Source organism: Lepidochelys kempii, chromosome 11 (genome assembly GCF_965140265.1).
Source record: "Lepidochelys kempii isolate rLepKem1 chromosome 11, rLepKem1.hap2, whole genome shotgun sequence".
Taxonomy (NCBI): Eukaryota; Metazoa; Chordata; order Testudines; family Cheloniidae; genus Lepidochelys; species Lepidochelys kempii.
The window spans coordinates 26,088,060-26,101,021 of record NC_133266.1 but is presented as its reverse complement, the minus strand read 5'-3'; the positions used below and the strand labels follow the sequence as shown (position 1 = coordinate 26,101,021).

General features: G+C 43.5%; 2 protein-coding genes across 8 annotated transcripts in view; one reads left to right on the top strand and one right to left on the bottom strand.

Annotated features, from left to right (window-relative positions):
• Positions 1-12,962, top strand: part of ORC4 (origin recognition complex subunit 4) — a 407,571-nt gene that overhangs the window by 118,899 nt on the left and 275,710 nt on the right. The window lies entirely within an intron of this gene.
• Positions 1-12,962, bottom strand: part of MBD5 (methyl-CpG binding domain protein 5) — a 269,324-nt gene that overhangs the window by 67,329 nt on the left and 189,033 nt on the right. For all 7 annotated transcript variants that reach the window (XM_073305424.1, XM_073305421.1, XM_073305422.1 and 4 more), the window contains one exon: positions 5,769-7,904. In XM_073305424.1, coding sequence (XP_073161525.1) covers positions 5,769-7,904 — 2,136 coding nt within the window. The remainder of the gene's footprint in view (positions 1-5,768; positions 7,905-12,962) is intronic.

Sequence of the window (12,962 nt, the reverse complement as noted above, 5' to 3'; positions counted from 1 at the left end):
TGCCGTGCTAGGTGTTGTAGAAACACAGGACAAATAGTCAGTTCTTTCTCTACTTTCTCTTAAATATAAAAGAAAAGCAAATGGATAGACAGAGAGACAGGGGAGTACAAGGTAATAATGAGACAATATTGGTCAGCATGACAGGCAGTGCTTTCTGCAACCCAGCAACTTAACTGTTGTCAGTATTTTGTAGGCTTCACGGCAGAGGAGGGTTTTAAGGAGAGATCTGAAGGAGGATAATGAGTTACTTTTGTTGATGCTTAGGGAGGAATTCATTTAAAGCATGAGGGGCAACATAGGAGAAAGCACAAAGGTGCTTGTTTGAAAATTTCACAAGTGGACAGTGAAGACTGGCATCAGGAGTTGATCGCAGGTGACAGCTGGCCTTTTGATACTTAATAAGAGATGATAGATAGGGTGGGGATAGGTTGTGAAGGGCCTTTAAAGTGAAAAGAAATAGATTAAGTTTGCTATGATAGCAAAAAGGGAGCCAATGGAGAGATGCAAAGAGAAGATGATATGGTCAAAGAGATGGGCTAGGGAAATGATCTTTGCAGCATCATTCTGAATAGATATGAGTGCTTCAAGATTGCATTTGTCAAGAGGTAAGGGTGTTTCAATAATCACGATGCAACATGATGAGAGCCTGGACTTTGAAGATGGACTTCCTTCCTTTGAAGTTTTTAAGGTCAGGCTTGACAAAGCCCTGGCTGGGATGATTTAGTTGGGGATTGGTCCTGCTTTGAGCAGCGGGTTGGACTAGATGACCTCCTGAGGTCCCTTCCAACCCTGATATTCTATGATTCTATAAAGAGTTTATATTATATTTTGTGCATGGATCGGAAAGGCTGTATCTTATGTTATGCAGAAAGAATCTGCAAGACTTGACCTAGTCTGGATGTGAGGACCTAGAGAGAGGTCTGAGGGCTTGTCTTTACTACAGGGAGATTGATGCTGCTGCAATTGATGCAGGTGTTGATTTAGTGGGTCGAGTGAAGACCCCCTAAATCGACGGCAGAGCACTCTCTAGTCGACCCAGGTACTCCAGCTTGCTGAGAAGAGTAAGGTAAGTCTCTCCCATTGATGCAGCACAGTGAAGACACTGCGGGAAGTCGACCTAGACTACATTGACTCCAGCTTCGTTATTCATGTAGCTGGAGTACCGTAACTTAGGTTGAGCTACTCCGGTAGTGAAGACAAGCCCTCAGACAACAACTGAGTTAAATAACAAGGGAGATGGGGGCTGGCATTCATGAGTCCCTTTAAAATTTGTTAGCACTTATTAGGAATGAACATTCAAGAACAGAGGCACCTGTATCGAAACAAGGAAATAAAATCCACCTGCAAAATTCTTCACCTACCATAAACTTTACAGTAACAAATAAGTATTTCCAGCTCACCCTATCAAGGCCTTCCTTTTTTATGAGTTGTGGCCACATCTAATGGCATAGACGATTGATGTGGTGATTACTAGGTCAATTAATAACACCTCTCAGAAGGGAAGGATGGTCTTGTGGTTAAGGTATTAGATTGGACCTTAGGAGCTCTGTGTTCAGTTGCTGGCTCTGCCACAGTCTTGCTGTATGACTATAGACAAGTCAAGGTGGGTAGTAACAGAAGTTTGTCCAATAAAAGATATTACCTCACCCACCTTGTCTCTCATATACTTTGAGACCAAACACCACTATAGGCAAGTCACTTCATCTCTCTACACCTCAGCCCCCAGCTGTAAAATGAGTATGAAGATAATACTGAGTTCTACTATCCCTTGTCTCTTTAAATTGTAAGCTTTTTAGGACAGGGATCATCTCTAACTCTGTATTTGGACATTGCCTAGTTCAACAAGGTCCTGAACTCAGTCAGGACCTCTAGGTGAGGCTGCTGCACAAAGAGTAAATTAATAACAACATTGACCTGATGGACATGGGTTAACTCTGGAAGAATTTGTTCTATCCTTCAAGCAGGAAGTTTCCCCTGAATCTTTCAGCCCTCATTTGTTAAGGATATTGGACAGTAATCTGACCTGTTAACATCCTAACCAGGGAATGCGTGACAAAACGTGGAAAAAGAGTTAAAAATGTGTAACACTACCTTTCTAAATAAGTGTAAACGGTTCCTCCTGGTTAGAATCATATTATGCACATTGTTTTCTTTCTTTTGGTGCATTCATATAACCACCCCACACTATTTCCCCCCCGCCACCCCCCGGATGCTAATCTCTTCTATCCTGTTACTATTTCAAACCTCAAACTTTTTCAAAACCTAAAGCCATTTAAAATGTTTCATTAATTGTTATGTTTCAATTACATACAAAAACTACATTAAAAGAAAATTATTTGTGTAGCACAACCATCTAGAAACTAGGTAATGACCCTTTATGCATAGCTCATCTTAAATGATCACTCTCCTTACAATGTATATTTTTTCATGGTCTGTGTGTATGTATAAAATCTCCTCCCTGTACTTTCCACTTTATGCATCCGATTAAGTGAGTTATAGCTCACGAAAGCTTATGCTCAAATAAATTGGTTAGTCTCTAAGGTGCCACAAGTACTCCTTTTCTTTTTGCGAATACAGACTAACACGGCTGTTACTCTGAAACCTGTCTTTATGCATATGCACTATGATGCAGTCTTTAATTATATGATCACATTTGATTTTTTCCACAGGATCCCTGCCTCATTCATTGCAGAGGATGGACAGTGCTCTAGGAATAAGGCAGTTACATTTTCTCAGTCAACATGTAGCCCAATGCATTATTCACTGCACACCACCCAAACCCAGTACTGAATATGTAATCATTTTTTTCCAAGTGTCTCATAAATATTAATGAATTTAACCTGCACAACTCCCCCAGGAGATAATGAATTTAGCTTCACAACTCCCTTGGCAGGTAAGGAAGTATTATCATCCACAATTTACAACAAACACATGCATCATGATCAGGATTAGAACCCTGAATCTTCAGTACTGCAGCACAGATCTCCACAACTACATCTACTGGACTAACTATATTAGCTAGCAGCAAGAGAAAGCTGTTCTCCTTTAGTGGCTGGTTCACACAGGCTGATGCACCACACAGTGATACAGTGGGTTATCTATGCCCTGTTTTACAGACAGCATAGCCAAGGACAAAGATATGGCCGTTTATTTCTGAGAGGCAGTGGGGCTCAGTGACTATAATTTGGGTCTGCCATATTAGAGCTGGGATCTTCAACTTCTGTAAACTCACAATGGGGTAGGAAGCACTGATTAATAGTGAGAGATGTGAAGTGAAGGGTATGGAAATATTAACGCCAGTCATCAGAAGAAGTGAATCTAGAACTCTAGTGTCCATGGCAAATGGTGGTGAGTTCCTGCTCCAAATGGTATCCTAGAAAAGGGGGGATGTGCTGGAACCTTCCTGGATGTGGCTCAGTTAGCACAGCTCACTGTTCCCCTTTCCCATCCCTCTGCTCTTTCAGCCACAGCTGGGTAGTTTCTGCCCTGAGGATTTCCAGTGTCAATTGCTGTTGCAATAGTGGCCATAGCGGCCCAGCCTTAGATTATACAGAGATTTTGTTATCCTGCAAAATTATGCTGAGCACCACAAATCAGAGATGGGACATGACAATTTTCAATACCTTATAACAGCCAAATTTAAACAGGATTTCATGAGATGAACAGAAAAGGCCTGGCCCTACTCTCAAGGAAATTCCATGACCTAATTTCAAAGGCATGCTGCAAGCAATGGAGGAGTTAGGATCTTTTGTAATGGAAAGTGATAGATAATCTGTAATGTAGGGGTTTTTACCGGATTCCTCTATGCTTCAGTTGTTTTTGAATAGTGTTTGCAATCAAAATATTACAGCATTGAGACCCAGAAAAATGAAATTGACTTAATTGATTTTCACTGCTCAAGCTGAGAGAAGTGCAAAAAATACGAATAGTAAATTGGATTTTTTTAGATTTCACTTTTAGAGCCAAATTTTGTCATCCTTATGCTTAAGAGTTCCTTGAAATAAAAGGTGCTATTTGTGGAATAAGAAAACATGGAGTTAGGATGGAAAAATCTGACCCTCTGATCTAAAGTATTATTAAAAGCACATGCTAATAGCCAGCTATCTAGTTCTTGTTGATTCTTCCATTTGTCACAGTAACTAGTTTCTGATTAGTAAACATTAGGACTACTTGTCACTCAAACTGGCATTTAAAACCAATTAAGGAGTAACTGTTTCACAATGAATTAGCAACTAAAATATGTAAAAAACAAACCAAAAACCCCACAAAACTAAACTCAAATAAAGTAGAGTATCCAAAATCCACAGCACACTTCTTTGGCTAAATCACTCTTGTACATTGGTATAGACTGTACATGTCTGACACTTCCTAACTTCTTATACAATAGTTATGATCCTGCTGTGACTTTGACAAAAAACTATAGTGGCATTGTATGGTAGTGGGTGATCCTACAAATAACACAGAAATGCAGATGGACTGCTAACTTTTAGTACCAGCTTACTAGTTATAGAATATGTTTAGAAAGTTCAGGTCTGTATAATTCCAAGGTCTGTCTGCTAAATAATTTAGAGGAAATGGATTTACCTCAAAATCAAAAGATAATCATCATCCCATCACTAGCAAAACAATGTGTTATGGAGGATTGGATTTGGTCAATCATTAGACAAAGGACATAATGCCATCAGTGCTCAATACATACAGGGAGTGTTACTGAAAGGGAAAGATGGAAGTGTTTTCAGTTTGCTGATATTTGGCTCTCTATCTCCATTTTATCCAACACAGAAGATGTGGCTGAGCTTCTTTTGCAGTATTGTGTAGTGACTGGGCATCGATTTGAATGAACTGGCAGAGGCTTAATCCAAAGAAGACTCAGATGGCATTGGTAGGTTGGGAGAAGCAGCCACAGAATGTAATAATGATTATGTTGGTTTCTGTTATTAAGGGTGTTTGCTTGCTGCTTGTCACTTAACTTAGCAATTTTGGGATCTTGTTACCCATCCAGCTGTTAGATGTTCATAACCATGATGGTATCTTTTCCCATCTGTGTCTGGTCAGGAGATTACAACCTGCACTCTTGGATATGGACTTTGTTACCTTTATCCGAGTTTTCGTCGATTAGACTACTGAAATGTGTTCTATATGGGGATTCCTCTTAAATCAACCCAGCAACTGAAGCTGGTGCAGAAGGCAGTGCTCTGCTTATTAAGCGTATCTTGCCTTGACCATGAGCAGTGCACCAGAGTCTGCCTGTGGATTTCTGGGTAGAGTTTAAAGGTGTTGCTTAGGACATATAAAGCTCTGATCATATTGAGAAGTGATCCCTTGAGAACCCTCTCTGTCCGTGCCATACTACCACAGCCCCAGAACTCTGAAATTCACTCCCCTGGGTTTTAAATAGCCCCAGTCTGTTGACCTTTAGGATATGCTCAAAACTCATCTATTTGGGCATATGTCTGGGGACAGTTGAGGTTTTTATCAGCCTGGACAGGTATATAGATTTTATCTATTGGGAGTATTAGTTTTGTAGGCGGTAATGGGGAGGGGGGCACTCCGCATTTTGTGAACATGATGCTTTGGTGTAAAGAAAATGTGATTTTAGTCTACTGCTGTTTTTGTCTTGGTCTGTTTGTGTTTTTATCTGGTAATCAGTCTGAGACAGGCATACTTTTTATGCCTGTATGAGTAAATGACAATATACACTTAGAAACAATTCATAACGTAGCTCAAAACTGTCAGACATTCAGGTACTCTTTTAAAAGGAAACCTACCTGCTTCAGGACTTGTTTGATTACAGCTGCTAACAATGCTGTTTGGTATCACTGGAGTGGAGGAGGCGTGGATTCTTGACTGAGGTGGGTTCAGATGTAATGAATTTCCTAAAGCCATTCCTGACTGACTAAGCACCCCACAGTTCCCACTAGCCTGCATCTGATTTATTAAGCCTGCAAGATGGTTGTTTGGGCCTGGGCTAGTACCATGGACAAAGTTAGTGTTTGCATTCTGGCAGTGCATACCTTCCCCTCTTAAAGGTAAGCTCTGTGTCAATGAATTCTGAAGAGTGCCAGAGTTCATATTGGCGTCTGTAAAATGCATCTGGTTAGCAGAACAAGGCAAAACAGTATTTGAGCTCCCACAACCGGTGGTACTATTGCTGTTCATGTGAGAACTTTGACAACTCATGGACTGAAGTAACTGAGACATAGAACTGATGGGAAATGAACCTTGATTTTGCTTTCTTATCAAATCAGATCCAGGCTTAGGAACTCCAGAACTATCCAAATGAGACTGTCTAAGCAAACTCAATACTGTGGTAGTTGGTTGTTTTCTTTTCCTCAAAGGGTCTTTTTGCTGAGACATCAGTTTATCTCGTAGTGCTGCTCGACCACTTTGCCCTTCACTTGTTGGTAGAAGCATGTTGGCAGCAGGAGGAAACATGGTGTTTAAAGTGCTATGTCCTTCATTGTTGCCACCACTGGCAACAGTTCCAGAATTGCTACTGCTGCTATTGTTGTTACCAGCAAGTTTATTTTGATTTGCTAGCTGTGCTTTGGCTGCTGCTGAGAGTAAACTACTTGCTGGAAAAGAGGCAGCATTGTGCTGATTCAAGATCTGATTTAAAGGCATTCCCAGCAAACCAGGCTGACTCTTCAGGGGACCACTTCCAGCAGATGCAGTAGGAAAAACTGCATTGCTTGGGGGATTTAATACATTACTCATTCCAGCAATTATCGGGTTAGGGATGTCCTTGTACTGATGAAGTCCATCAGGCTTGGTGGAAGGGCTTGATGGCATAGATGGTCTTGGAGACCCTATTGTTGATCTTGGTGACCTGGGAGGAACTTTGATACCACTACAGGATGACTGTGGTCCTACTGGAGGCAGCATGAAATTTCCATGATCTGATGATGTGGAAGATGAACGTGATCTTTGGGGAGACGCCTCAATCCTTCCAATCCCAGATGCCATCATATGGACTGGGGATGTCACTGGTGAAGGAGAGAGGGAAGTTGAAGCTGAATGCTGAACTCTTTGTACATGACTTCCATGGTTCATGTGACCAGGTTTTACAGTTGGCAAAGGGAGATTGCTTGGCAAAGGGACAACAGCAGGAGGCATGCTTACATTCATTACAGGTACCTGAGAATGGACATTAGAATGGTAAGTAGTTGGGTTAATGATAACAGGATTCTGATTAATTGGCTTGCTAGGAATAGGGTCAAGAATGCCAAGTGGATCCTTCTCTGATGTTAATGGCTTTTTCTGAAGAGCACAAGAAGGTGGAGGAGGTGGAGGTGGGCCTTGGGGTGGTTTATGGTGAAACATTGCTCGTGGTAGTTCCATACTAGCTGAAAAATTACACATGGGTTTTTTCATTACTGGGCTTTTTGTGGTCAAGGTTGGGGAAAGAGGTATATTAGTCCTTCCAGCCATTGCACAGGATGACTGAACTGGAGAACCATGTAGCATTAGTGAAGGTGGAGATAAAGGAGTCCTGTTCACGTGAACAGGACTAGAGTTGGGCGCTCCATGAAAATTGGAATTGTTTCTTGTGAAAACATCAGGGCTTCCAAGTGGATCAGTCCTAGGAGAGATTGAGCCATCTCCATATATCTGTGATCCTGATGAAGCTGGACTAGGCATTCCACCATGACTGCCACGATATGGAGACTTCTGTCCATGATCGTTACTGCCCAATCTCTGCCTAGGATAGACAGAATGAAGATCTTGTTGCTGGCTTCCAGTCACTTCTTGTACATAAAGCCTACCCATGGCATTAGATGCCCCTATCATTAACTTGAAAGGAGTTTTACATTCTGGGATCACAGAATTTGTAATTCCTTCGTGTGATTTATTCCTTATTGATCTTGGAGTTGTTGCTTGAGAAGGTACTACTGGAGTTGCACCTGATATTAAAGAAACAGTAATTAATATTTTGAAATCTGTTAAAAAATTAAGTTTTGCACATTCATGTACATCTATAGCTATTACATATAAAAACAAAGAAAAAGTTATTTAGGTTCCAAAACAAATACTCAGAAGTTAGGAAATCCAAGATTTATGGTTGCCTGTTCAAAAATAGTACACAATCATATAATTAAAGACTGTGTCATAATGCATATGTACAAAAGAAGCAAAACTGAGGTTGCATGGGCAATCGGACACAAGTCATTTCCTAACTTTCAAGTGTTTGACTTCGCTATTTAAATAACTTTCTTTTGGCATAGAAAAAACTAAATTGTTTCATATTTCCCCCCCAGATGATTGTTTTCACCTATGTTTTGTGCAACTGTAACAACCCTCCCTGCATCATGCATCATCATTAAGGCTACGTTTTAGTCACAGGTATTTTTAGTAAAAGTCATGGACAGGTCATAGGCAGTAAACAAAAATTCACGGCCCGTGACCTGTCTTTGACTTTTACTAAATACCCCTAACTAAAACTTGGGTCAGGGGGCCGCGAGTGCTTGGGGGGGAGAGGAGAGGCGGTCTGTGGGTGATGGGGGGGGGGAATCCTGGGACCTGCGTTGGAGGGAGCGGTGGCACGCGGCCTGGGACCCCTGCTGGTGCTGGGGGTGGGGTTGGTAGGGTTAGCAGGCTCCCTACCCCTCTCTGACCGGCATGTCGCTGCAGCTCCTAGCGGGAGAGGTGGCAAGGGGGGCTCCGCATGCTGTTCCTGCCACAAGTGCCGTCTCCGCAGCTCCCATTGGCTGGGAATGGCAGCCAATGGGAGCTGCAGGGGAAGCACCTGTGGGCGTGGGCAGCGCGCAGACCCCTGGTCCCTCCGCCTAGGAGCTGCAGGGACATGCTGGTGGGAGCCGGGTAGCCCCCCTCCCCAGGTAAGTGCCACCCTGCACCCCAAGCCCCTGCCCCCTCCCACACACTCAAACTGCTGCTGCTGGCCACTGTAGAAGTCACGGAGGTCACAGAAAGTCACAGAATCCATGACTTGTGGGACCTCTGTGACAGACACAGCCTTAATCATCATCAGGGTTTGACCCCCCAAACTTTCAGCACTTCAACACAGGCTGCTACCACTTCAGCTATCAGACTCACTAGGTTATCTGGCAGCAGCAGAAGGTGGTTATTCCAAAGGAAAAATGGGCATCTGGCATCATGCACTGGGTGCAGTGGGCATATGCTGTGCCCAGTTCTGCTCTCTCTCTGTCACACCCCGCTCCACAGGAGAGGAGGGGCTCCTGTTCCATATGGGAGGAGAGGATGGGCTGCTGGAGTCATGTACTGGGCCTGAGGGGCTTACAGGGCGAGACCTGCATCTCTCTCTCTCTCTCCCTCCCTGTGTTCCCCTAAAAGTAAGGGTAGCTCATGGCTGCTGATGGAAAATATGGGATAGAGTCATGTGCCAGCTCTGGGAGTGTACTGGAGGTGGGGGCTCCCAGTCCAGCTCTTCCACAATTGTTGCCACAATAGCTGCTCTTGCAGCTCCTCGGCATTCCCAGTGCAGTGTATGGTTGTGTTGCTGCTGCTACTTCAGCGGCGGCTTGGGCTGAGCTCTTTAAAATGTTTGTATGCAGTTATTCTTTTGTTGTGATGCCGAAGTTTTCCTGTGGAATGCAAACAACTGAAGGGAAATGGTGATTTTTAAACAGTCTATAAGTCAGCTACACCTGATTGAAATTTCAAAGGCCTGTTGCAAACAACAGAGACGTTCAAGCGTCTCAAAAAGTAAAAATAAAAAATCCCAAGAAACTTTTATAATGAAAAGCACTAGGCAACTAATCATAAAGGTTGCTTCTCGTTCCCCCTGAAATAAAACAAGGAACCATGAAAATAACCATCTAAGGCAAACAGGGCTAAATTCTCTCCCCAACATGCAGCTTGAATAAAGTGGGCCTTGTGCTGGAAAGTCTCTAGGCTGGATATGGTCCTTCCTAGTCCCCCACCTGGCTGCTCTCTAAGCTGCAATAACCCCTGGAAACGCTGCATCACACTCAGTAAGGGACTATGGCCAATAACCTGAAAGCCCCTTTTCACACTTACCGCTCTTGGGGTATGTCCACATAGCAGCTGGAAGTGTGCCTCCCCCAGGTAGACAGACTCACATTAGCGCTGGTTGAGCTAGTTCAATTAAAATAGCAATGTGGATGTTCTGGCACAAGTGACGGCTTGGGCTTGCCACCTGAATCCAAGCCTGCCCAACCCTGTGGGTCTGAACGCAGGTGACTAGCCTAAGCTGCATCCCTGCCGCAACATCCACACTGATGTTTTAAGTGTGCTAGCTCAAGCAGGGCAAAGATGAGTAATGTCTGCCCAGGCTGGGAGGCAAACTTCCAGCGGCAATGCAGACGTGTATCTAGTGGAACAACACAGGGCTTTCCACGGCCTTTATTTGGGCCATATGATTTGGCTCTTAAAGTGCTTCTACATTGATTATTAAAATGTAAAGTTAAAACAATAAGTTTAAATGTATCATCTTTTTTCATTAAAATTTGAAGTCACCTTTTCTGTCTCTAATTGTAATTGAGGAACCATGTGGGTTTTTAATTATTTATATTTTAATTCTAGGCAATCATGTATATCAATATTAGCTTTTAAAAAATAGTATGCTGAAAGTACAAAATGGTAGGACTGAACAATACTTTGAGTATATGACGACATTAGAATATCAAAAACACAAAAAGAAAAAGCCAGGCCAAATTATTTAGAATGAATGGATATATTACTATGAAAAAGATATTCAATTTTGAAAAGTTTAAACAAAAACCTTTCAATTAGGTGAATATAAAATTATTTATTTTATCTTTGAATTGCAGAAATGATGTCATTGTTGTCGTCGTCGTAGTATTTATTTATTAAGGATTTACAGTATGTAAGCTCAGTATGTTAGGATTTGAGTTGCATGTAGGGGGTTGGAAGGGAACTCTCTTTTTTTTCACGGTGGGGGGGCCTTATTTAGAGTGTGTACACATGTGTACATATGCAAACGGTGTACTTTTGCATTACAGATATACTGTAAGTGCATAATAAATTAGGTAGTCCTGATTCCAGCCTCAGTACTAGTTCTCACACATAGATAAAGATTGCTTTCCTTTTCTACCTACCAATATCTATTTTTTCTAAATCTTCTATTTCCTCTTTTTGCCTTAGTGATGGCATCATAAGCAGCAGAAACAAGTACGGAAGCTTTTATGACAAGTTTGCTTACTTCTAGGTACTTGCACCTCAGATTGCATTTGTTTCACCTTACAGAGCACCTCTGCATTCTTGGCATGCAGCCTCAGAATATGCAAAATTTAATTTGGATAAGAGAAACTGCACATTCAAATACATGCAAAGGTGCATATAAATCCCCCCATTGACAAGCAGTAAATTCCCACCTCCCCAGCAACTAGCGTTGCCAACTTTCTAATTGCAGAAAACCGAACACCCTTGTCCCACCCCTGCCCCGAGGCCTCACCCCTTCTTACTTCATCCCTGCTTCCTCTCCCCCACCCTTGCTCACTTTCACCAGGCTGGGACAGGGGATTGGGGTGCAGGAGGGGGCTCCGGGCTGGGGGGTAGGATCAAGGGGTTTGGAGTGTGGGCTGAGGGGTGGGGCCAAGGGGTTTGGAATGTGGGAAGGAGATCCGGGATAGGGCAGAGAGTTGGGGGGGGAAGGAGGGGATGAGGACTCTGGGGTGGGGCCAGGGATGAGGGTTTGATGGGCCTCCAGGCTGAGGGGTTTGGAGTGCGGGAGAGGGCTTAGGGATAGGACAGGGGTGCAGGAGGGGGTACAGGCTCCAGGAGGGAGTTTAGTTGTGTGAGGTGGTTCCGAGCTGGGGCAGGAGGTTGGGACATGAGGGGCTTGGGCTCTGGATGGTGCAAACATCAGGTGGCCCAGCATTTCCTGGGGATGGAGAAAGTCTGCGTGGTTCCTGGGAAGCGGCAACATGTTCCTGCCGCTCCTCGGCAGAGGGGCAGACAGGGGGCTCTGCACACTGCCCCCGCCTGCAAGTGCTGCCCTCTCAGCTCCCATTGGCCCATTCCCCGGCCAATGGGAGCTGTGAAGCCAGCGTTCAGGGCAGCGTCTGTGGGTGAGAGCACCGCGTAGCGCTCCCCTGGCCACCCTTCCACCTAGGAGCTGGAGGGATATGCCGGCCGCTTCCTGGGAGCCACGTGGAGTTGGGCACAGAACCTGCCTGCCCCGCTGCAGCCAATCGGAGTTTTCGAGGCCCAGTCAGCTATGCTGACTGGAGCTGCCAGGGTGCCTTTTCGAGAGGGCGTTCCGGACATAAACCTGATGCCTGGCAACCCTACCAGCGACAAGGCCACCATGCACATGCGCTGCAGTGACAGGACAGGCCTTCATCCTAGTTGCCAGTCTCTCCCTACTACACTACTATGACAAACTGCCTTCCACTACTCCTTAACAGCTGCAGAAACTAACCCAACCTGTACGAAATATACATAAATGTGTATGTTTCAACCGCAATCAGATGGCTTATTCAAATGCATGCAACATTTGACTCTGTGACTAAATTACAAAAGCAAATCTATCCAAGTACATACCACGGAACGTGGCCTATAGACACATATTACAATGTATGGAAGTGTGCCTATCTAAAGAGGCAATCTTCTTATATTTGCTGGGGCACTTAGTTTTGGGAGGAGCTGTGTTTTGGAAGGGTTTCTTCAACTGGGAGATGGATAATAGTGTAGTCAGGAAGGAAAGTAGGGAAAACTGGGCAGCTGGGATTAGTTGGCTGGGGATAAGCATATCATTTTATTTCTTCTTTCCTTTTATAGAAATAGAATATAAAAACTACATGAAGAAAGCTACAGTACATTCATGCAAAGATGAAGCTGAAAATAGAAATGCACAGCAGTCACAAAACTCCAAAGTTAAGGATCCTAATAGCATTAGTTACATTGAACATATGTATTAAGGCAGACCTTTAAAATCATAAATGGTAATTAAAAAATACTAAAGTACATATGTACCATGTACAGTTGTGTCTGTTAAC